Source organism: Poecilia reticulata, linkage group LG8 (genome assembly GCF_000633615.1).
Source record: "Poecilia reticulata strain Guanapo linkage group LG8, Guppy_female_1.0+MT, whole genome shotgun sequence".
Lineage (NCBI taxonomy): Eukaryota > Metazoa > Chordata > Actinopteri > Cyprinodontiformes > Poeciliidae > Poecilia > Poecilia reticulata.
In genome coordinates, this window is record NC_024338.1 from 16,948,413 (window position 1) to 16,974,982 (window position 26,570).

General features: G+C 39.7%; 1 protein-coding gene across 1 annotated transcript in view; it reads left to right on the plus strand.

Moving 5' to 3' along the window:
* Positions 1 to 115: 115 nt before the first annotated feature.
* ngfra (nerve growth factor receptor a (TNFR superfamily, member 16)) overlaps positions 116 to 26,570 on the plus strand; it is a 40,011-nt gene continuing 13,556 nt past the window's right edge. The window contains exons 1-4 of the mRNA XM_008416290.2: positions 116 to 495; positions 2,538 to 2,700; positions 12,768 to 13,130; positions 24,087 to 24,318. Coding sequence (XP_008414512.1) covers positions 457 to 495; positions 2,538 to 2,700; positions 12,768 to 13,130; positions 24,087 to 24,318 — 797 coding nt within the window. The 5' untranslated portion in view covers positions 116 to 456. The remainder of the gene's footprint in view (positions 496 to 2,537; positions 2,701 to 12,767; positions 13,131 to 24,086; positions 24,319 to 26,570) is intronic.

A 26,570-nucleotide genomic window follows, 5' to 3' on the forward strand; every position in this document is an offset into this window, starting at 1 on the left:
AAGCTAGTTACTGCTACTGTTGCAATAGGGCCGAGCTAATGTGGGGGGATCAGGTTCTGCTGCAGAACCATCAGGAGGAGTGATAAACCGGAGGCTGGACGTGACTCTCTCCTCTCCGCTCCTCCGCAGTGCACTTGCAGCTGAGCAGCTCTCCGGACAGGACCGTCTCTTCCTCCTCCTCCTCCTCCACCTCCTCTCCTTTATATCACTTCTGCGTGTGCGCTGGCCAGAGTAACAGCGGCGCTGCTGGGAGGCTGCGGAGTCTCTTCCATCCGACTCCACGGTGCGGAGGTTTCCCGGACAGACGCGCGACGGTGCGGACTCTTAATCCCAATCCGACAACAATCCGTGCCTCTGGAATTAAGATGAGCGCTTCTGCCGCACGGCTCTCCTCCACATAGCGCCGCATTTCCCTGCTCCAGATCCGTTTCATGCGACTCCTGCGTACGAAGAAGGATGACTGCTACCTTACCGCTGGTGATTCTGTGCGCCTTGGTGAGTCGTGGCTTTCCCTGACTTCTGCGGGACTTAGTTATTTAGAAATGCGTGTTATTTTACGCGTTTCCTGTAAAATACACGCAGCGGTATCGCGTTAATAAACTTATTACTGAAGTTTCGCTTGAAAGTTTCCCTGCTCGGGTGTTAATTGAGGGCAAATCCTGCAGGTGTCTCATGCAGGTTAATGTTCTGCGCCAAGGTAATGTCACATTAACACACTCCAGCCTTTCTGCTGCGTTTTATCCTGCTGCTGGGATTTCCCAGAGAACTGGGGATTCTTTGAAGCTACTGTCATTTCAGTGGATTTTGATTCCAAAATAGATGCACTCAGCAAGAGCATGGGACGTTTTCAAGTTTTCTGCATAAAAACCCGGGTTATAATCAAGAAAGTTAACAATGAAGCATATGGGGGGCTCTCTGCTATGTTCACATTCACAGCAGCTGGTCTAATTGGGCTGCAAGGCTCAGTCATCATGCAAACAGCCCTGGATGTGAGGGGACACTCTGTTATGACAGCTGGCGCAAGAGAGTCACAGCAGTCGCTGCACTTTGGTAGAATTAAATTTAGAAATAAACTCACAAATTGGCCATGAAATTGACAAGAGGACAAACGAAGCACATCGCAGCTGTGTTGCTTTGTGGCTTAATGGTGGCTCCAATTTTTATTTACCCAACTTGACCTAAATGTGTTTCAGCTGAGTGAAAAATCCAGGACTAAGCTTTTTTTTTTTTTTTGTGGTCAGGTGGAATACATGTACGGTGTTTAAAATAAAATAAAATAAAAAAAAAACCCCGAGACTCGTGCAGAAGATGACGATGAGCTGATGGGGAATGACGAGGAAAAGAAGAGCAGAGAAAACGGGAGAGCAGGAATGAGAGAGAGGCAGGAGGGGAGATGCTGGCTGCTTGGTACATCTGTTTCTGAATGAAAGCAGAGAGAGGAGGGGAGCGACCAATGAGAGGCAGGGAAAAAAAGATGTCTCAGCATATGTGAATTAGCTGGAAATGAGGTTTTACTTATTACATAATAAAAGCCACAGGACATGAAAGTGATGCAGGATAATCATATTTTTTTTCTTCTGAAGAAGAAACTGGTTGCAAATTCTTGTCATTTAACTTCAGTTCTTGTGCCAGTGAGTTAAACGGTAAATATGTCAGAAGGGAAAATGAGAAACAAGAGCAGACCGGGAGAAGTAAGAAGCAGAAGTAAGTCATATCAGACAAGATCAGAGCCTGCGACAGTTTTAAATTAAACGGTGTATTACAGCAGTTACCTGTCAGAAGAAATATGCACGTTTATTTAGGCCTGTCGCCATAAAAGATTTTGCTGGACGATAAATTGTTCCAAAAGTGATTGTAGTTTTGAGACCATTTCTAAGTAATGTAATGGCAAAATAATAATGGAAGAAGTAAAATGAATTTTTAAGTCTTTCTAATAAAACTGTCTTTGCACCAAACTGCAGTTTTTGGTTGAAAGAGAGAAAAGAAGAGATAAATCATGCCAATGGAAATGACTGAGTTTGCTTTGATCTATCATGCAATTAATTAATCTATTGATTATTGTGACAGGTCTACGTATTTTTATCTCAAGTGCTTGAGTTATATCTATGGAGAGAGAATTAGTTTAATATGTTTGAGTCAGGAAACACTGGAGAGTGACGGAGAAGCAGCGCTGCTTTTAATGAACACTGCCCAGAAACAGTGAAGCTGAAGTGTTTGCGTTAATCACAAGCAGAGAGAGGCTGCGTCTAGCTCTCACCTTTGGACGTTAAGTAGGACGGGCATGTGGGTAATGTTGTGCATACATGACTTTATGGCTCCTGCCCGGCCTGCCTGCGTTTCAGGTTCGCTATTAGAGCTGATGTGCCTTTAGGGGAGCTATTAAGCCAGGTTACATGGCAGGTTAGTGCAAAGTCTTTCCAATACAGGCAGGCACAATGATTTATGGTGAACCTTTTTAGAACAGGTTATCCACCTGGCAGTAATCTATTCCACCAGTTTGCCTGTTTGGTGTAATACGTCTGTCTCTACTCTGCCAGGCGACGTTAGCGCTGGCGTCCAAGACGGAGCGGGCGCTGAACGTTGAATGCGACTCTGGCCAGTTCACCACCAGCGGGGAATGCTGCATGGAGTGTCCACCTGGAGAGGGCGTGGTGAAGGAATGTGGCGCCGCTCAGACTGTCTGCGCTCAGTGTTTGGACAGTGAGTAATGATTTCTCATGGTTTGCACCTCTTTTGTACATGCATGTGCATCGAACTCATCAGACTCAATACGCGTGACTATCGTTTTCAGGCATGTCAGCAATAAACCTCCTCATTGGCAAGTCCTGACAGATTGATTTGTAAATGCTAGGTCATCACTGGCTACTGCTTTTGTGCCAATGGGGAATCGATAATGAGGGAAACCACCTCAGAGTCCCGCACAGGGATGGTGGATTGAGACAAATCCAGCCTTCATTCTTATTGTCAAGATGATATCCGTGTTAAAAAACAGACAAATGTAGCTGCATGGGGGGATTTTTCTGCCGTAACTCGAAAGCACACATTTTCAGTTTGAAAGCAGGATTTCATGTCTCTCTTCTCAAAACTTGTACTCCAAACTTCTGCTCTCTTTCAAACGTTCACTCTGCTTCCTCAAACTTTCTCCTCACATCCAAAACTTGTCTCTGCTCAGATAAAATCTCCGCTTGTCTCTGCTCGCTTGTGAATCATTTTCTGCTTGCATGGAACAAAAATGCACTGTTGCCTGGCAACCTCTCAGCCAATAGAATGAAAGTGTTATACTGGGTGCGCTTGTTTCCCTCTAGTGGGTGTCCCTGCATGGCTACCATCGACTGTGACAAAAAATAACCAGTTGCTACAATCTATAGCAGCCACACAGGCACGCCCACTAGAAGAAAACAAACGCACCCAGTATAACACTTGCATTCTATTGGCTGAGAGGTTGCCAGGCGACGGTGCATTTTTGTTCCAACCGAGCAGAAAATGTTTTTTCGCAAGCGAGCAGAGGTTTGCAAATGGAGATTTGATCCGAGAGGAGAAAAGTTTTGAGCGCAAGGAGAAAAGTTTGAGAAAGTTTAACAGTCTTTTGAGGAATAGATGAGCAAAGTTTGTGTGAAGAAATATCCGAGTTAGTCATGTTCAGAGTCATTCCACTTTTCCTAACGTACTTGGAAAACTTCTTGAATTCAAACGTTATATTTCAGTAAACATAGGCTAAAGTGGTAATGCAGAATCTCCAACAAACAGGAAATGAACAACAAATGGCATAAACGTAAACTAAAAAAAAGGTTTTTCTCCACCAATTGATTGGTTCTGATTGAAGATTGGTAGATAAAATATTGAAATAAATGCATCATAACTAACAGCATTTTTATGAGTCTATAAGTGAATCAACATACAAAATGTTTGGCACTTTCTTTAGAATTTAGCAGAAGCCTGATACATTTCTGCAGAAACAGGAATATTCTACCCCTTAATTAGCTGTTGAACTTGAAACTAGAACCTCACTAATTGAATAAGCACACTTATTTTATGCTTTATATTCAATGTTTTTAATGCTAGATTGAAGCAACATTCATCTTAGATTTCCAGACTGTAATCTTGTCTTTAGTAAGTGTTGCACACCTTCATCCTGCAAGCTAAAAATAATGATCCATCCTGTTAGATGATGTGTGTTTTCTGCAGCTGCTGAGTAAGAATCAGTTTGCAGTGAGCTGAGTAAAGGTTGCTTAAATTAAAAGAGTAAATATTTGCACATTGGAGCATCTGTGCAGAATAAAAGAGTTATAGGGAATCAGTTTGGAATATTTGTAGAGTTAAATAATCTTTCTTGAAAATCAAGTCCAAAGTAAATTACTACAGCCAATTTTTCAATTTGGATATAAGGTAAGACTTCAGTGTTTTCTTAAGATAAAACACTTGTATTGTTTTAAGTGGGTCCAAATGTGCCTACAGTTCGACTTAAGCTGCAAACCATTAGCTCTTACTCTTTGGTCCAAAGCCGGAAAAACATTCAGCTTCAAACAAGAGAAAAAAAAAAAGCTGCAAATAAATGTTTTCCTCTGAATTCAGGAGTCTCCGTGTTGCATCCTAGCAGCTATTTTTACCCTTTGTGTTGTTTGTGTTTACTTTTCTAAGCATGCATTAAAGTTTAGGTCGCTGATTTCAGACATTTATGTATAAATAAATACTGTTTCACATCCTGTGTACAACAAAACAAGTTTTTAGGATCCAACACTGACTCAGTAATGTCAGCACTGTTTAGTTATGAGTCAAGCATTCTTTCTTCCCTTTAAAAAGTTTTCTTTTTCTAAATAAGCCTTTATTTTATATACCTTTTTTTCCCTCATTTCCCACACTTGCAGCAAAAGGTTCAGGGAGAGTTTTTTTTTTTCGTTGTCAGCATCTAGTGTGACAGTACCACAGGGTAAAAACTAAAAAGGACACAAATGCTGTGAGCCAATTTCACACAAAACAACCCCATCAAAGTCAGAGTTAGAAAAGGTGCAGGCGTGAAATCCAAGCAGGAGCGCCGCAGTGCGAGAAACGCTTCGAATTGAAGCTCTATTCTAACGCTTTTGCATCAAAAATGTTAGAAATTTCTCTAAAAGTGAACAAAATAACTGATCGACATCATCAGATAATGCATGCAAAAGTATTTCTGATCAACATCTTTGCTCAGATGTTGTTAGAAGTTTATTTTATCGTCACATAATAACTGCAAACACTTGTTTTTCCTGCACTGTCTGCCCTGGATTTAAACGTTTCGCACCAAATCCCACAAACCGTTGTCACGTCTCCTTTCTTTTTTTGCTTTACTCCACTGTGCCGCCCCCCCCTCCCCTACTTGCAGTAACTATGAGTCATCCTCTGTATTAGCGGATAAGATGGTATTAGAAAAGCCAGGCACCAAAGGGCACGATCTGCTCATTTATCATGCATACTGTTACATCAGTCTATCTTCACCCATTTGATCCAGTTAATTAGACCATATTGAAAAGCCTATTGTGCCTCCAATAGTGAACAATTAGCCGGCTCCGCTGTACAGGAATGGTAGTCACAGCTGATAAACACTCAACAATTAAGCCAGAATACCCGAGAGGTTGCACCCAATTTCTGGTGTGAGTGTTTTTTTTTGTTTGTTTCAGTTAAAGCAGATATAATCTCAGTGTGTGTGTGTGTGTGTGTGTGTGTGTGTGTGTGCGTGTGTGTGTGTGTGTGTGTGTGGGTGTGTGTGTGTGCGTGTGTGTGTGTGTGCGTGTGTGTGTGGCTTACAAGAGCACACACAATAAATAATAAAGCTGAGCTGGATTTATATTGAGGTTAAAAGCTGACCTACTATAAAAAATAAAAAAAACAGACACCATAAATACATTTTCTGAAGTGGTGAGGTGAATAATTAATGAGCAAAATTTGACGAATCCATTTCCTGCTTCATGGTACGCATGAACATATCTGTATTTACCATGAGAACCCTTCAACGTCCCACTTCCTGTTGGTTAGACCCCCTCCCCACCCAACTGTAGTCTTCCTGGCCCGGGATGTGCATCAGTAGCCCTGAAATATTTATTAGTCTCCTCCACTTCTCTCTGTGGTCGGGGGAAACAGGACCACAGAGCGAACCTGCCTCACTTAGTGAAGCATTCAGAGAGGTTTGAAGTGAAAACGGGCTGAATGACTGAGAAAAAAGCATGATGAGACTGTGAATCTCCGGGGATTTCAGGAGGAAGGAAAGTGGAATCACAGGCATGTCTGGCTGAGGTCTGGAGCCGAGCATCAGGAACCGCTCCAAACTTTGGATGGAGATGAATGAAGTGAGGATAAGCAGAGATTCTACTTCAAAGCAGAGAGAAAACTATTAAAACAGGATGCAGGGGTATAACACACAACAATGCGCAAAATTCAATCAATTCAAAATACTTTAAAATAATAATAATAAAAATAGGTAAGCAGGGTTTGCCCTAGTGTATTACAAGCCTGGTGGGCCACCAGGCTTTGCTTGTGTCCCCACCAGGCGAAGCATTGCTTATTTAGTTAAGTCTTTTTAAAATGTTTGCATTTTTTAAGACTTTATTGTTGGTGTTCAGGTATTACTCTTCCAACCTTTCAATAATACATAATTATCAAGTGATATTTTCAAATTTCCTGTCAAATTTAAACATTTTTTTAACTCAAAAACACGATGGGCTGCTGACTGAATGACTGCTGAGCGCCCCAACCACCAGGGCTTAGCACGTTTTCTGGGGGAAACCTTGGGTAAGGTCATTTTATTTATATGAATTAGAAGGAAATACAAACAAAACAACAAAACCAAAAGAAAGAAAAAAGTAAAAGTATAAAACTTGGTAGTCCATAATTTATAAACTAGTAAGAGTTTCTCTGGATTCTTGTTCTGATAAAACTAAATGTTGGTTCCAGTTGTTCTGGGTTGAGTTCTAGATTTGTACAAAGCTAAATGTTGGTTCTACATGTTTGATTCTTGTTCAGGGTTGTTAAGTAGATGGTACTATCTAAGTTCATTCTACATTTGTAAACTAATAAGAGTTTTGCTCTGATATTAAAAGTATAAAGTTAAATGTTGGTCTAAAGTAATAAGTACTCCAAAATTTATAAAAGTAGCTAAAATAGCTCAAACTAAGTTTCTTCAAAGAGTTTCTGTAGCTGGTGATCTCTTGTAGCAGTCTGCGTTACAGTGGATCTGAAACAAGCTTCTGACCGAAGGCACTCTGGTTGTTCAAAGTTATAAAATACATAAAATACAACTTAATTTTAAATATTAGGAACTCCTCACTCATGCTGAAAACAGAGTCTGCTTCAGTCAGTAACACCATTCCCACTGAAGAGTGTTGTTGTTCCTGCAACATGATTTGTTTCATTCACTTTAAAGATTGGATTTTGAATTTACGTCTCAGAGTTTAGAGATCAGATTTGATCAATACGAAACGTGACCGATTCTGATCCATTCATGCTTTAATACAACATGGAAAACTACATTTGCATCTGACTTTAGCAGTGTTTTCACACGATAGTCCAGTAGAGTTGTAACATTTGTTACATTTTCACCTACACTAAGTCAAACAAACCAAACTCTTTGAAACACCTGTTCCCCGCCTCGCCTGTGGGGGCGCTGCACTAAGAACTGCTGAAAGAAACGACACAAAAACCTGAAAGAAAACAAAAACACAACTTCTTTGCAAACAAAAATAGTGGCGTAGGATTTTTTTTTTTGTCTTTGGCAAAAGACTACAAGCTATTTTTTTCACAACCGCTTGGCTGTATTTACCCAGAATGCCCTGCACGCACTATGGCCCTCTTCCTCCTCTTTAGGTCCACTTGGCGTTCACATATTCATTTGAACTGCACCAGAGTTCACCTCTACCAGGCTGAAACCTGGGTTTTTAGGGGGACCAGAGTTTGCTTTTTTGGTCCATACCTTCTCAAATACACCAAACTTTCTACAAAAACAAACTAAAGTTCAATTAAAGTTTGAATTTAGTCTAAAGAAAGAGTCCCAAACATAAATCTTTAAGCCAAACCTTCACTTCTGCATCATGCGATTCGTTCTCCACTTGAAGTAGAGATAGATGGCACTTAACTACACAGACTTTACTTTGTAGATTCTTATTTAACCATAAATGTTTACTATCCAACACAAACCTTCCCTCTTCCCTTTTCATAAATTTGGGAAAATTTTAAAACACCTGTTTCAAATTTGGAGAAGGTCAACCAATGAAGTGGGACGTTGATTAAACACAGTAAAGTTTAAAATAAACGGAAAAAAAATTCAGCTGTCAAACATCTTTTCAAATGTTGATAATTTATCCTCCCTAAACAAAAGGTCACCAGTTTATGTGGGAGGGAAATGTGGGACATTTTGTGGAGGGGCAGAAATTTCCAGCGTCACTAAAAGCTCCCACTCAAAAGAGCTGATTGTGAAGATCATTGAGCAGTTTCAAGGACATCCACCGCTACATTATTAATGACACTAATGGGACCAAAAAAACGTGAGGGGGGCTGAAGTGGCACATTCAAAGTGCAACAAGCCCCCCACTCACATCTCACTTTCCCATCAACCAACTTCGTGACTCTAAATACTCGTTTCATCGCTCAGCTGGGGACAATTAGAAAGAATCTCATATTTTATTTAAGAAAGGCACTCCCCGTTTTTGTCTTGATGGCCTTTAACTTTCTCCTTTTAGCTCTGGATAAAAGTGCTGACGCATAAATTGGGTCCGCGGCACACCTCCTCTGTGGCTGCATATGGTCACGTTTATAAATGTTTACACGCAGGCACTGTGAAGAGAGGGCCCATGCATACGAGCTGAAATGAGCGAGGAAGCAGCCTGCATGCTGCGGGATAATTGATATGAATGAGAAAAGGAGCTTTACTGGTTCAGCTTGACTGCAAAGGAAACAAAAGCCTTCAAGCTCAACTAATTCAAATAATCGTTTACCTTGGAGTTCTGTTGTTTATCTGGAACTCGGTCACTGTCGCTCTCCTCATGCTAACAGGAGCGAGAGGAGACGCCAGATACAAAAAAAAAAACTTGTCATTTTATTGTATAACTTTTAAAGATACGGCGCCGCCGTCAATCATAACGACAGTCGGTGTAAACGCGGATTTATTTGCAGCTCACACTTTATACAAGGTAAGAAGACCAACGTTCATATACTCTATAAGTTAGTATGATTAGAAAGATATTACAATATGGCGAAGGTACGTGTCTAACGGTTAGTAACCATGGAGACAACCCAGCACCGTCATGTAGCCTAGCATGTATGGAAAAAACTGGTTAGCATCTCGTCTTCTGTACGTTTTTAATGCTGCTCCGGTTTAAGGGGAAACGCTGTTTATGACATAATGACATAAATCATGTGATGGTAGGAGTCGGTTTCTAAGCTAGCCGTTTCCAATTTTTTTTTTAAATACGGCCGCCTATGAGCCCCAATCAGGTGTGTCACGTTAACAGACAAATTAGCTGGACTTGAACAAATGTAAGTCATGAATAAACTGGCAAAAACAACTTTGGAAAACAATTTCAGTTGCTCTGTCCCTCACTGCTAACCTCCATCGTGGCGCCTTGAATGATTAAGTGACGTAGTTACAAAAGGTCAATATTTGACGGTACGTAGGGAGCAGCGCTCACAGGAGTCTCCAGTTAATCTATTTTACTTGACCCTTCCTCCTGCAGCCGTCAGCACTTTGATTACTAAATTATGTTTTTTAGATTAGGTTTGGACTTTGAGCTCCAGACCACCCTCGGAGACCGTTTCCGATTATGTCGCCGTCAAGCTGCCTCGAGATTCATTCGAGCAAATCTGCTGGTTGCTTGCACATCGTCCCCTCTCCTCCATACCTGTCTCCCTATCGTTACCCCCATCTGCTCCTCTCTGTCTGCCTGTATAATGTGACAGGGCTCGGCTGCACCGCTGTTTACAAGGTGTTTAAAACTTCAGCCGCTGCCAACGCTGAGTTGCCAGGGAGGTTTAGAAGGAAAAAGAGGAGTGCTGGGACATTGCTGCGGGGGTTTTCACACTGACAATACGCGGTTGCTCAACACGACAAACCCTTAAGCAGTTCTCATGAAGAAAAAAAAAGAAAGCAGCACACTCTGGAACATATGGAGAGGCAGATAAGAGTTGTGCAAACGTCCCACACGTCAACGCATGTGGTTTCATTTGCGGTTCAGTAAATCTTGATGATTTATGTCATTGCAACCCAAACAATACGATTCCAACCAGAGTAAACGTAGCAGAATCCTTGTTTTGTAACTTTGAAAATCAAACCCTGGTGTTAATTAAGCGGTTTAAGAAGCAGCTTTTACATTCATTCCTGTTTCATGGTGTCATGCTGTGAAACTTTCATGGTGTACGGATCGTCTTAGGGATCAAAGTGTGCTCCTTTCTGAACCGCAGCTTTCACAAGGTGACCGCTCTCGTGTTTGGCACGTCACAGAAAAGCAAAACGCAATTGAAGCTGCTTGTGTAATGAATCTGAGCTGCAGGTTTTTCTGTTTTTTTAAATCTCCCTCCCATCAGCCCCTCACGCATCTTTTTCAACCACCAAGGCGTGCTCGTATGGCACATAAACACTTTCTCTCACTGTATGCATAATTCAGCAGGCATCCAATTATATCTGAAAATAATTCTATATGAACATGTAATATTAATAGAATACGCAGCGCCCTGAGGAACTCTTCAGCGTCAGACCCAAGCTAACTTGAGGTCATCACTTCCTCAGTGATGAACTCTCCTAAATCCTCCTGTTGCCAAATGTTCCTGGAGAGCAAATCTGAAGTGTGTGAAGTAATTGAAAAGCAGCAGGCAATTAGTCGCAACAGCTTTTACCCCTTTTTATTCAGCGTGCCTCTTCACATCTCAGCTGTTTTCTAGAGTCGTTATTGCTCACAGTCCTTCCAAAAATCGATGGAAGGTGAAGACGTTGTGGACACATTGTCAACTTTTTATTTTAGTTATAAACGTTGCCAAGAAGGCAGCATGGTGGCACAGCATTGGAAACTGAAATAACAACATACTTAACATGCTATTTGCTAGCAGGAATGCTGATTGACTGTAAATAATGGAGACTTCTTGGTCGTTTTCCGCTGTACAACTAAGTCAGAAGCAACTTTTTCAATAAAATCCTCTAGTTGAGATGTAAATAAAATATGTTTAGTCTCTCAACAGACTACTCATTATCTGGAATCTTAACCAGAAGTAGAAATATATGTTTTTATGTTTGTTTAGATCCCCATTAGCCGTTGCCGTGACGATGGTTACACTTCCTGGCATCCACATCATAAAAAAAACAATTACAATTACAAGAGCTACTTAATATGACAGTAAAAATATAGTATATTAATTCATAAATGTAACATTTATAATTCTTAATCAAAATTGTACTTATTATAATTATTATTCTGCCATATTATGGCAAATTTAATCCTAAGTAACATCTCTAACACTTTAGTTATTGTGGAGGACAGAAACAAAACTAACCATGTTATTCTTGTTTAAGCCAAGAATAAAACACAGCTGGTTTTTACAGGAAGTTAGAAAAGTAGCATGTAAGATTATAAACGATGAAACGACAAACAATAATTTCTGACTTTGTTGAGCAGTTTTCAAAACTGGAATTGTTGATGATGTTTATTTATTAGTGATTAATATTCATCACTATAAAAATTTTGGAAGGTGTCATATGTTGATGGTGTGTGTTCAAAGTGAATGCATTAACGCCTCAACCATTCTCATTTAGTCTATAAACTCAAAAACAGATTTTAGCCAAAGATTATGAAAAACATACTTACCAGTGAAATTAGTTAGTGATGTAAGAAGTTTTGCCTCAATACATTTTTGATGTATTAAGTCATCAAAACGTTAAATATCAAAGCAAAACATTCTGGAAAATGGTTAAAGATATTTACTTATCACCAATAAGAATTGTTTAAAGTTGTGATTACTTCCTAATATATACTGAACCCATTCATTTGAATTATTCTATCACAATTTGTGCTTTTAAAAATAGCTTTTTAGTGCAAATTACTTCTGCTACATTACATTTTCATGAGCACAGATTTAACTACATTCCCATTGTCTCATTTCTAATTTCAGAATTCAATAAAACATTTTTTTTACTGCGGTATATTAGGTTAGATTTTACTGAAATATTCCTTATAGTCCACTCTACAGTAACTCGTGATCAGAACTGATAAAACTGGATTGTAATACAGCTTCCAGGCATGCTGAAGCTCTTGCTAAGCAGACATGATAGTCATGTTTTCAAGCTTTACAAGTCATTCAAGTGAGCAGCTCAGGATCTCTGATTCTTTTGAGCCAGATCTGATCCAAATCTGCAGAACAGCAAAATGAGTAAGATTTACAGCAAGAGGGCGTAACTGTCTTTAAAATGTAGCAATGTTTAATTCTAGGTTAAGTCTGAGTATTTGCACAGGCTGGATTTTACTTGTTGTGTTTGACTGAGGCTGTAGACGTTTACTCAGTGCAGCACAAACACATGCAGATCGATATCATAATTAGGAACCCGAGGCTTTTGACTCGCTAGCCGACAAGAGCACCTTTCTTGTCCTGCAGCGCAAATCACTGAGAGCCCTGTGGATCAATGTGTCCTTCCTGCTAATGAATGTGCAGTAAACATGATTAATGCCATTAGATTCACTGTTTATCTGTTTTATCTTCTCATATTCCATTGGCTCTTCTTGCTTTTCCTCTGACTCACTTGCCTGGTTTCATCTTCTGACCTGCAGGTGAGACCTACTCGGAGAACTACAGCCACACGGAGAAGTGCAAGCCGTGCACCCAGTGTACCGGCCTGATGCGGATGGAGACTCCCTGCACCGACTCCAACGACGCCAAATGCGTCTGCAAGTACAACTTCTACTTCAACAGCGTCTCTGGACGATGTGAGCCGTGCACTGTGTGCCCGCTGGGACAGGGTGTTTACTCGCACTGCGATGCTTACCACGACACCATATGTGAGGAGTGCGTGGACGAGACGTTTTCTGACCGGGAGAGCTACCTGGAACCCTGTTTACCCTGCACCATCTGTGAGGAAGACATCGAGACTCAGCTGGCTGAGTGCACGCCCATCAGTGACTCCGTCTGCCACAGTAAGCCTGCTGCTTGAATTTCTGACTCCAAGCTTCTCTCATACCAATATTGACAAATCCTTCATGCATGTGTGACATGCAGTTGCATCAGTTTTTGAGTTAGTAAGCTTTAGAAGTGATTTAATTCTCAATTTTTGAGGGGGAGCGATGTTATGGCTGTTCAAAAGACTGGGCTGGTTTTTGAATTAGTCATTTTTAGGAAAGAACCCTAAAAAAATAATCGGTAGCTGTTTTTCCACTACAAATGTGTGCAAAACTTTGATATTCCACTAATGTTGAAAAAAACACAATTTCATAATCGAGATGTTTCCATTAAGTAGGAAACACAAATTAAAATCACACGTAAATAAATTTGTTCGCACGATAAGTCGTTAAAAAATGTGCTGCTCTGTCATCTTCCACCTACTTCCTGTCGTCTTCTTCGTCTTTTCCGGCAGTAGTAATGTCCAGTTGTTGATCCTGACTCATGTGATGCAAAAAAGTGTTTACATTACAGTTTTGCAAAATACACACATTTCGATACAGCCAAAACAAACCCAACACCTCATCAAAAAATGTTTGTGTTTCCGTTTAGCAATTTTATTTTCATAATCCCTATTTGTGCAATTTTAAGACAAATGGAAACCCATCTGCTGCTTGGAACGACAGGGAATGAAAGGATAATATTTGTGTCAGAATCAGCATTCTGAAGTGACTTTTTGACCTGGATTCAGTTTATAGTTTTTGCCATCAGCGATGTGCTTCCAGATGCTGCTATGTGGTTTTGGCTCAGCCTCTCACTGAGAATGAATCAAGGTCTGAGAATGCATCTGATTCGGTCTAAAAGACAAGATAAAATCCCAAATAATGACACAACCCACAACACAGTCAGAACCGTTTGCACTCTTTACTTAAGTTAGTTTCCTGGGGATGCATTCAGGTCTTTTTCTCATTTCAGTTAAAGAAATCTCCTCCAGTCTAACTGCTGAATATTATTTGGTCTGACCTGAGCAGGCGGTTAGTCTTCAACACAAACTAGGCATGACTGCACCTTCGCCCAAACACACGAGACGTTTCCAGCCCACAAAGTGCCGTAAGTTATTTCAGATCGGCGTTGGAAGCCTCATATAATTCTCAATCACACTTGAACAAAACCAGCAGGGGCGACCCGCACATGCGTCTGCGTGAACACGCATGGTGAAAGGTCGGGCTTGGTCAGCTGGAAGTTGAAAGTTTTAGCATTAAAAGGTCAAAGACTGCAGCAGTGTCAACAGAGAGACGATCAATAACCTGCACGCCCACAAAAACACTGCCAAGCTTTTTGTCCAGCAGTAAAGGTGGCTTGCAAACCCAGGAAGCTGTAAATTCACACGGGTCAGGCGAGGTGGGGAATTGACCTCGGCGTTGTCTTGGGTGGCAGTGCTGACTTCTTGGAAGAAAAAAAACTGTAAAAAAAGATAACTCCCTCTTGCTGAAAGTTTCATAGACTGTATGGTTGCTTTCAGCTCTGAGAAGGTTAGAAAGCTAGAACATCTTTTAACACTTCATTGTTAACGTGCAAAGGGCCAAACTGCAAAAACACTAAATGTTACCAAGCAGTTTCCATCTGGTTTCTAGTCCAAATATCTCAGTTCACTTGAAATAAGACCAAACTAACTTACAAACAACTTTTCAGCCAGATATAGGAGCTTTAATATTGATTTTAAAAAAAAGTAATAGTTCAGATTATTTCACTTGGAAAAATGTGTTTTCTTCCATCAATATTAAGGAATTAAACTCCTGTTTCTCGCTGAAACTTTGTTAGTGTCTTATTTCAAGTTTACTAAGATAACTGCATTAGAAATGAGACAAAAATACTTTGTGTTTTTGCAGGGCACATAAATGGTTTAAATTCCCCCTTTAATCAACTGTAACGACACTGAATGTGTAGAAATGGAGCGTTGAATGATAAGATCTGGACGTGTTGATGTTGTGGAGGAAGAGCAAATACATTTTCGTCCAGTCTGCACCAATATTTACCTTTATGCAAACTCCAATTCTCTCTCCGCTGCATTTTACGTTGCATGCCACCAGATTCCAGAGATACAGCCAAACCGGCTTACAAAATATCGATGTACATTAGCTACAATGCAGCCTTTTGCTGCCCATTTATCGCCCACCCAGGCTGCTCAACTTTGACCTGCCTGATGGCACGATAGCAGCCATAATGGTAGATGCTAGAGATGGCATCATAAGTGACCTTATGAAAGGAAAGTCCTGTTAAACAGCGAGTTCGTTCCTGTGGGGATAATGGCTGCAGACACACACGCTGTGATGGTGTTACCAAACCTTCATGGTGGTCCTTGATAAAGATTTTTTCCTGCAGCGAACATAAAAATAAGTTACCCATCTGGGGACTCACTTCCTGTTTCTGAATCCATTTAAACACACGAGAAGTACTTTTAATTTCGCCTCGGAGTCTTTCTTGAACTTTGCACACACTGTGGTGAAGATGCGAATCCCAAAAAAAGTCCCTACTTCACATCCAGCTGTCAGCGAGTGTCAGTTACACAAAGCAGCGTCAGAGACAGAGAAAGAGAAAGAGGCCGGGATGAAAACAGACGGAGAGCTTCAGCATATGTGCTGTGCTGGTGTTCTACGGTGAACGGGGTCGATATGAGTTCTGGGATTTCTTCTGCTCGCGCTCAGGTTTCGCTGAGTGACCTCTGAGCGTGCACAAACACACACACACACACACACACACACACACACGCACGCACGCACGCACACACACACACACACACATGACTTTAGGACACACACATTCGCGCTCTCTCTCTTGTACAAGATTTAGACTCTTTATGAGCGTTCGGAATCAATAGAGCTGATAGAGATGTGGACTTAGAATTTTATCGCGATATTTCGTGGTGCTATTGTGATAACGATAAAGGCTATGATTAAAAAAAGATTTATTACTTAATTTTTAGGTAATAAATAGTTTTGCAGGATGGTTACTGCATGGCATAGCATTTAACAAACACAAATCTTATCTGCAATAAGCTTTTACATCACTAAGCAGTACACAGTAAGTGCATTTAATCATATTTTTTAATTTGCCTCGTGGAACTAAAAGTGGAGAAAATACTAAAATAACATTTTTGATCATACCGTTTTGTTTTCATTGCAGAAACATAAAATCTTACCCAGTATTTTGTCTCCTTTCTTTAATTTTGTCTAATTTTAAGTATACTAACTTAAAAGTAACTTTTCAGCAAGATATAGGAGCTTGATTTAAGTAAATAGTTCCTTATTGATTATTTTTTTTGAGTTTCACTTTAATTCATGTAAAGCACTTTGAATTGCCTTGTTGCTGAAAATGTGCTATATAAATAAAATTACCTAACTTTACCTTAATATTGATTAAAAAAGTACTAGTTCTAATGGCACATTTGTAAACTTACAGCATGTGAAAAATGTCTTGCTATAAGTGAAAAAAATTCAGCCAATGGAGCTAGTAAGTTTTTAATCAATATTAAGGGATTATTGACTTAAAATTATTTCCTATATCTTGCTGAAAAGTTAGTTTTGTCTTATTTAAAGTGCACCGAGATATTTGCACTAAAACTATAGCAAAAATACTTGGTAAGATTTTGTGTTTTTCCAGAATTTTACCATAACAATAAATCAAAAATTCTTCTTAGTTTTTTCACAGCTAATAGCTGAAAAACAATTCAAAGAGCGCGCGCGCTCTTCTCTTCCTCCTGCCAAGTGTAATTCCACTGCTGCATTTTTCATTAAACCCCGGGTGTTGCACACATGTGGACCTTTTTTTGATCTGCGAACCGGCATTCGCCTCGCGCAGTTCAGCGGAACATCTTGGTGCTGTTCAGTTTGGAAAGTTTCAGCCTGCGCTGGAGTGTTTGTCCTGAGGAGAAGGGAAGATTGAACACACAGATAACGCCAGACTTCTCTCTTTATTAGAGAGTCCATCACCTCCCGTCTCTTCCCACAGTGGCCCTCGAGTGGACAGGCGAGTGGAGTGATGGAAGCTGTCCAGTGTGCATTCAGTGTCTTTGCCGCTGCAGTATAATTACTCCTTCTAATCAGAGCACTTTACAGCAGCTTCTCTGTTCGTCTGCACCCCCGCCCCGCTCTCTTCCAACACTCTGCCTCTCTGTCTGCCCTCCCCTCCACTCTTTCTATTAACGCTCCCAAACAGAAGACAGAGCGCTCACTTGAATAATTTGTAGCATGAGTGTATATGTGTGTGTGTGTGCGTGTGTGTGTGTGTGTGTGTGTGTGTATGCGTGTGTGTGTGTGTGTGATGCATGCACGCCAGGCAGTTGTGATAGAGGCTCAGCTGAGACAGAAGGAGAGTGTTTGGCGGCTGATAAAGAGGTCTTTGTACATTTTGCAGAGCCTGATAGTTGCTCATCTCCACCCTGAACTGGCAGAAGCCGAGACATCAACCTCTACAAAAGACCCTGGGGTTAAATTCACCATAAAGACCTCAGTGGCTCGTAAAAATTAAATCATTTTCCTCCTCGCTCTTGTGTCCACACCCCGGTAATAAACACATCCCCGACACAGCCCCACTCTCATAAAAATCCCAGGCTAGTTTTATTCCATTTCATGAGCGTTTTAAACCCGCCGAAGCCAAACTGGGATTGTTAAAGGTTCAGTTGCACCTTTCAGCCCCCTGTTGGGCCTCGGGGCTGCACTCCGGTCTGCGGCCAGCCGGGTTCAAGTCTGCAGAACGGAGAAATGTAAAAATAAGAGAGCAGCTATAAAGACGCAGCGCTCTCACCTTCAATCCTATGTGACACATGCTGTGAGAAGATCAGTGGTTTTGGTCAAAATGATACAATTTAGTCCTGAGGTCCAGTAATCTCTACAGTTTTCTTTATACAGGCGATGCTTCTATTTTTGGGTTAAAGCTAAAGTATGTAAACTTTTTACATAAATTATTTTATTATTATGATGTACGTTAGCTGGAGATAGGCACTAGCAACCCTCCTGACCCCACTAAGGGACAAGGGTGTAAAGAAAATGGATGGCTGGATGGATGTTGTGACAGTAAGACAGATAAACTGTGAAATAAATCTTCTGCCTTCTCCCAGTGCTCCCAGTAATAACTGCAGAAATACACCAGCAAGTCAGAAACAACAAATCGAAGCCAGGAGAAGGGTCTTAGTGCTGTCAATCACTCTTGTGCTCACCTGCTCTTTGCTAAGTTACAGCTGGTTCACCACAACACAGACTGCCACAGATGCTAATCCCAGTTAGCATATCGATTAAGGATGGCAGATAGTTTTCCTTTAGCAATAATTTGTTTTTCCCAACACATTTAGCAACACGTACACAATGGTGATCGACAGCACTAAGATACTACTCCTGGCTCTGATTAGTTGTTTTTGACTGGGATTGTTGCATTTTAGCAAAACGGTAGGATGTGGAGGACCTCAATTTATTCTCACACATCGTTTCTTCCATACGGTCATAATATGGTGAGAGTTTTAATAAATATGGAAAATATGTTTTTTTTAATCTTGCATTCTGCAGCTTTAAAGGCAACTAATAAACAATTTAAAAAAATTATACAATGTTTTACAGTCGACACAAACGTTGTGGGTTCGAGGTTTTTCTGTTTTATTGCTAATCTATATAGTTTAAACTTAATGGTAGCATGTCTGGGAAGCCATGGGCCGACAAACGGCTCATTAATAATTTAATTCACATATAATTTAAAAACTATTCCACCCAAACCAAACCACAAATATGACAGAGAAGTAGATTAAGATCAATTTTGTTCATCACTAGCAACAAAAGCATGCTACGCTAATTTAGCCTGTGAACTTTTCCTTTGAAATATTTAAGACAATAAAATTAAATGCTGCTAAACAGAGTGATAAATAGATAAGTAAGATAAAACATAAGTATGAGCATCAAATCTTTAACACAGCATATCTGTGGAAGGGATTCTCGTCGAGTATTTTTGAGAGAGAAGCAGAGGCAGGAACTTCTCACAAACTCTGCATAAAGTTATTCTATCCGCACACCTTCACATCTTTTTTTTTCACACCATCCATTCACAATTTATTCTATTTGCAAGCTCATGTTGCATTGCTAATAGCATTACCCAGCGCGGCATTAGCTGGATGATGTATGGCAGAGCTGAGGAAACCTGACTACATCCGAGGAAAGGTCAAGAAATGCATGTAATACAGACGCCCATGTTTCGACTTCTCTAAACAGTCCCTCCTTTCAGACGGATTCAAATCAATACTGTTGCTGTAAATAGCTCTCTGCATTCTGCATGTTTCTAAGTATGGCATGCACATGTGCTGACTTTCTGCCTTCTGAGAGTTGTTTTCCACCGTTCAGGAAACCAAACCACCTTGTGCAGGTCGTCCCATCACCGCTGCACTGACAGACTTCTCGATATGCACACTTAATTACAAACAGAAACTTTATGTCTACGTAAGCTGCCCATTAGGATCCCATTGGACTATTTAATGCAGAACCGTTTGTAAATTATGCAGCGAATCAATGTGGAGGAGCTTTACAGTCTGTCATGTCAGTAAAAACAGAGAATAAGTGCAGCCAGTATCTGTAATGGTCCACTAATATTCTTATGCGCCACGTCGGTCTTCAAAGTAATCAATTATATAACATTAACAATCTTTAAGTGGATGTTTTTTCATGAGATGGTCCACTAAGTCAATATACAAAGATGATGGGACTTTAATTTCTGCTGCTGTTACCTCGCGCTACTGGTAGAGGAATATGTAAAGTACTTGGTTGATTCCTACTTATTTCGGGTCAACGTCAATAAAAACTGTTTATTCAGGAAAAAAAAAAAAAAACAGGATATTGTTTCTCGAAATGCATTTCTGTTCAATTATTCAGTGAAAGATTTCAGTTGTTACCAGTGAATAAGAGTGGAAACGCATCTAAAAACAAATAAACCCAAACTACCTAAGCATTGATTATTAGCAATTACCCAAGTAATGATGCTAAAATAAACTGATGGAGATCAACTATTGATCCACACTGTTAAAAAAATGAATATGTTTCACCTTTAAAATCAAGCAAGCTTTAATTTAACTATAATTAGGACTTGGCACATATTTTTAAATGAAGAAAAGTGAATATAAACAGCTGTATGATAGCTATACAACTAATAAAACTATATAATTTGCTTTTATAGCATTCCACATCAAGTAAAAACTACAACTAAATTTGGTAGCACTGAATTTAAAAAGATTTAAATAAAGGAAAGCATTTTCTAATTCTATCCAAATATGATATTTATTTGAACTGTACAGTCGTGTTAAATCAAACATTGAAATTAACAAATAATTTTCATCAAAATGTTGTCTAAATTCAAGCTTCTCCTCTGATCTTGCATGAATTAAAAAATAGAAAGATTTCACAAAAGTAACAAAAATTATTTATTGATTTATGGTGTAAATTTGTTATAAGCAAAGTATCATCAGCATAGAGTTGCTACAAATCATTTTGCTCAAGTTTCTATGGTAAATTACAATTTTGTACAAATTAAGGCATTAGCTGTTTCTTAAATTCTGTCTGTTTTTATTCATTAATGCATTTTTACTTTACATTCTTCAAATATTTTCTATATTTTTAAGTGAGGATTAAAATTTACTGTTAGTCTTTGGTGTGAAACAAGAAGCAGTTTTAGACAATTCAGAAGCTCCCAGTAAAGGACAGAGTTTCTCCAGTGTGGAGGACGTTACTGTCTCATCTTCTGGTGGTTGGAGGTCATAGGTCATATTGTCAGGAGGCTGTAGTGTTACATGCTTCATGGCTTCTGCAACACTGTGCTGATCACTGAGGAACAATTACAACCCACAGTCTGAAATGTCAATAAAAATCTAAAATTGTACCCAGAATTCATCAGAGCTGATAAGGAGAAAGTCAAACTGGAGAAATGTGATCCTTACAGCTAATCCTCTGGAGAACATTGTGACTTATTCTGGATAAGCTTCAGGCTTTCCTGTGATTTCTTTGAGCTATTTCTGCACAGGAAAATAAACATTCGCAAGACGAGATGTTCCAGATTTTATTAAATGTGGTGCTGATTAAAAACCAGGACACACACTGCACTGATATACCTCTGGCTTCATTCAGCTGGAAATGAACTATAACAGCAAAATTATATTAAACTTTTACATGTTTTTTTTTTTTTTTTACCATTTGCACCACTCCCGATCAAAAACCACCAATCAGAGGCAAGAGGAGGGTTTTAGCCCTGCCAATTACTGCTGTGTACTTGCTGCTAAATGTTTTAATGGCAGAGAAACAACTTGCAGTTACAGGAAAATCGTTTATCCACCATCATTGGTGGCCATGCTAACTAGCCCTAGCTAGTTTGTGGCATGTTGTGGTGAACCAGCTGTTGCGTAGCAGAGAGCAAAGGGGAGTGGATGAGCATGAGAGTGACTGAAATTGCTTGTTTGTTGACAAGCTACTCCATCTAAGGTGTTAAATATTAATAACACAAACATAATCATAAGAGATAAAGTTTACATATACCTAAGAGAAATGTAATTCAATATAAGTGAATATGAATAGCATGCAGAAGAGCATGCACATGCAAATATGTTAATCTTAAAATAATCTATAAATTAGTGCAGAGAAAATTAGGTATAGAAGTCTGGAAAAAATTATCAGTTTCTCTGATTAACATTGTTCTTTTATTCTATGAACTACTGACATGTTTTCAAAATTACAAGCAAAAATGTAGTTTTTATTTGCAGAACATGAGAAATGCTCAAAATAACAAAAAAGATGCAGAACTTTCAGACCTCAAATAATGCAACGAAAACAATCATTTTCATTTAGAAACAACAACACTAATGTTTTAACTCAAGAAGAGTTCAGAAATCAATATTTGGTGGAAAAACCAGGTGGTTTTCAGTGCAGTGGGCTCTTCATTTTTTCCACAGCTGTATATATGGTGTGTTTCTGCAGTTTGTACTGGGATCACTGGGAGAAGGTAGAGGAGCTTGGTTTTTTTCTACTGTCACGACATGATAACTTTAACAAATATGTAAAACCATTTTTTATAAAAGCTACACACTGCAGCTTTAATGAAATTATTGCATAATATAAACCGGTTATTAAACGTTGATAATAGACACTTTTAATTGTTCTAATAATGCTCAACAAAGCCAGAAGCGTTGCGGGCCGAAGCCCTGGGGGTCGCCACAGGGTTAATCCCGTGAAGGGCCAGAACAAAGCTAACGAGGAGCAGCCCAGCAGAGGTTCTGCTGGAAGTTCAAGGCTCCGATCCGAACCAGGCTCCACATTCTCCTTCCCCAACTGTCGGCTGAGCTCAAAGACGTTTTGGTCTTTCCCTCTTTCTGCTTCTCTATTCCCCGAGGGGACAGATACTCAAGTGAACTTTTGGACCATCTCACCAGATCAGCATGTTGTTTCAGAAAAAGGTAATCACTATGCCGTTAAACTGATTGGGACTAATGTCTGCTGGTGTGGGCGGCTTGCAACACGAAGATGGGAAATTACAGAGTCATTAAAGAGGAAACAGGACAATCTAGGAAGCTTGACGTCTCTGCAGGCTTTGCGATGACAGAAACCAGATCCCTTCAGTTGCAGTGATCTGCCGATATCTCTGGCCTTAGCACAGCTTCCACCAGAAAGATGACCTCCACACTCAGTTTTCCAAGGATCCATATGGCCTTCAGGCCATGCAACGCCCAGACATCACACGGATCAGCATGCGATGAGAAGAAACCCGGTGTGCGCGGCCCAGGCCAGGTCTGGTCTGGGCCGGTGGATGTCATAAATTTGCCACCCCCTCCTTCCTGTTGGTGCTGAGAAACATTCCTTCTTCCTGCTCACAGCAACTTCTCCAGATCCCATCTGTCTATCAGAAGCAGCTGCTGCATCAGACATCTGGTTGCACACTAATCACCACCAAGTCTACAAGCTCTGTCATCAAAACAAGATCTCTATCTCTTACAAATTGTTGAATAAAAATAAATATACATATTTTATTCTGGAGGCTCAATTGCTGCACGAGAAACATCCAATTAACATTTAACTTTTACAAAAATATGTTTTCTACATGTTTTTTAAAACTGCCACCATGTTGTGACAGCATGTTATGAGACATATAATCTGTTGCTGTTTGTAGAAATACATCAAAACCAACCAATTAGGTCGTAGCGCTGTCAATCATCCTTGTGTACGTGACAGTTCAATGTACTAACTTACAGTTATCTGCCGTCATCGTTTGCTGTATAACTAGCCTTAGCATTTGTGGCAGGCAGCGCGTACACAAGCATGACTGGCTTTGCTGAAACCCGCCTACTGGCTCTGGTTGGTTGTTTCTAGTTATCACTGTGAGAAGGCAGAGGACCTCAATTTTTTCACAGATTATCTGTCTCATAGCATACCGTCATGATTGTGACAGTTTCAACAAAAATGTAAAAAAAAAAAAATGTTTTAATAAAAGTTACTTACTGCAGCTTTAAAGTGTTTCGGGCTTCCCAGGATGGGGAACAAAATGTAGAAATTTTACAACAACTGCATGTGTGACATACATTCATTGACATTTAGATAAAAATAAGAAGAGTCTTACAATAAATCAATTTTGTATCTCAGTAATATAACTCAAAAATGTAGAAAGATCCAAAGTTTAATTAAAGTTAGTTTGTTTAGTGGAGGGGAAAATCCTCCATTAAGGAATAATTGTTTTAACTACATCAATGGAAGCACAATTATAGGTGTTTTCGCTGTTGGTGTCTAAGAGTCGGATCTTTGACTTTTCTGTTTGCAGACCAGTGTCTTTTTGGTTTGGTTAATTATTTCTGCTTGGCCATATGTTTCTGCTGAAAGACTGTTTTTTAAAATATTCTAGTACTTCAACTGGTTTGTAGAACTTTTCACCTTAACGAGATTCCCAAGGTCTTGAAATTAACCCTTTCTCCTCCGTTTTCCTCCATACAGACCCAAACATGCCTACAGACTTCCCAATCACAAACAGTGAAGCATCGAATTTTCCCGATTACCCCGACCCGGATGGCTCGATCAGCCCGTTCCCGAGCGGAGAGACGACCACATTAAGCAGCGGCGCTCCTCACTTTCTCGGCCGGGGCTTCAACGAAAACCTCATCCCGATTTACTGCTCAATCCTGGCTGCTGGTGTGGTCGGCCTGGTGGCATACTTCGTGTTTAAGAGGTCAGTCAAAAGCTTTTCTGAATGAAAAACCAATTTGGATTTGGTACCTCAGGTGCTAAGCCGTTCAGTCATTTATAAACAAACAACAGTATTTTAAATCTGTTCTCTGAGCTACGGGCAGCCAGTGGAAGGACTTTAGATCTGGTTGATGTCTTCCTGGTTGTTGTCAGAACAGCAGCAGCAGCATTCTGGACTGATTTTTTGAGTGGCATGGATGAGTTTCTCTAGGTCACGTGTGTCAAACTCGAGGCCCGTGGMCCAAATCCAGCCCGCCGTAGCTTTTTATGTGGCCCTCTCTATTCTAGACTAAACACTGATTGTAATCAATCGCTACAAATCAAGTTTTTGTCTGTTTACTGCCAAATTATATCAATCAGTACCTCCGGTTTCTTGAGAATTATTGTGGAAATTCACGCAAAATCAACAAATCTGCAGTTTTTTGTGCTGACAGTTATTGCTGATTTTTCTCAAAAACTTTCTTACTTGTACTAAACAGCTGCCTCAGCCTTAATTGATGTCAGATTATAGTCCATGAACTGTATAAAAAGTCGCATTTACCGTCATAAATAAGTGCAAATATTTCCAAATTAGTATCACAAACACATCATCAGTCCTCTCTATTCCTGGAAATGTTCTTCAGCTGATAGAAGACCAACTTTGTAACTGTCTTTATGTGGCTCTGAATGTTCAGGTTAAGAGTCCATCACTACTCGGGCCTCATCGTTGGTATTTAACTGTAATAACTGAACCATTGCGTTGATTCTAGATCGTTCCTCTTTAGGGAGAGAGAGAAAAAAAATATTTACACTGAAGTGAAGAAATATTCAATCCAACTGATCAATTTCTTTAAACGAGCCATGATTGTTTTCCTTCAAGGAAGAAAAAACAAAACTTTATGCATTACAGCGATCACAGATTGCTGAGGACATGAGGCTGCAGCTCCAATCTATCCTACTGACAGATACAAATTCAGGCAGACACACATTTGAAGCAAGTAAACAAGCTGATTAGATGCATTGATTGTCTAAAACATGCCAACCAAGGGAAATTTGAGTGCCACACACATCTGCTCCACATTTGTGCATACCCTTCGTCATGCACAAACAAATGATAAAACGCTGTGAGTTTGACAACAGGCTGACATTTATAACTGCTCTGTTTCATTCAAAACGTCCTGAATTTTTAAATCGTTATCTCGCGCAACTTCGGAGAACTGGTTACATTTATTACATTTAGTTAACACTTAGATAAAAATGTATAAATTACTTTGTTGTCAGTTGAGTTGGTTGATGAATTGGATGATTATTGCACGTTTTACAGGACCTTTCCACTGAATATTAGGCAGATAAAAAAACACATCAGAGAGCCTTGCACGCATCCCAAAGGAGCTGAAGAGTGATGTCTGAGTCAATCTTCTAAAACTATTACCTCAGTGACAAATATACAAGCCAAACTGCCCTGTGTGTGGCAGCATAAGCAGTGGAAAACGGGTTTATTTGATTGTGAAGTGGGTGCAATCAAATGGAGATGTTGCTCCTTGAAAACATGTTTGCGTTTATGGAAATTAGGCTCTGTGTTGTTACATCCAATTATTTCCTGGCAAACAAATTATGGCTGTCATTTTCCCCCCTTTTTTGCCAAAATCGGTATTCAAAGCAGCGTTTTTAATCTCTTAATTAAAAGAAAATGCAGAATCATGCCTCAATAGCTGTGATGTTGTATCAGCATTGAGGCCAAAGGAGTACCCTGCACACTGCAAAAATACAAAATTCTACCAAGTAATTTTGGTCTAGATTCTAATGCAAATGTCTTAGTAGACTTTAACTGTTCAGGAAGATGTAAAGGCTTATTTTAAAAAAATAATTCTTCAATATTGATGAAATTGTACTTGTTTTATTGACAGATAAATGAACTTACAATATGGGAAAATGTTTTGTTACAAGTGAAATAATCTGCCAATGGAACTAGAACATTTTCATTAATATTAAGGAATTGTTTTCTTAAAACAAGCCTCTACATCTAGAAAGTTTCCTGTAAGTTAGTTTTGTCTTATTTCAAGTGTTCTAAGATAACTACTTGGTAAGATTTTGTTTTTACAGTGTAGACCAACACTGAAGTTTGCAATCTGCCTATAGATGCCACGATACTGGAGGTACAGCTACTTTAAAATTATGCAAATTGCTCAGTTATACAAAAATATAGCAAGAATAAAGTTTGTAAAGGCTGGTAAAAAAAAAAAAACATTACTAATC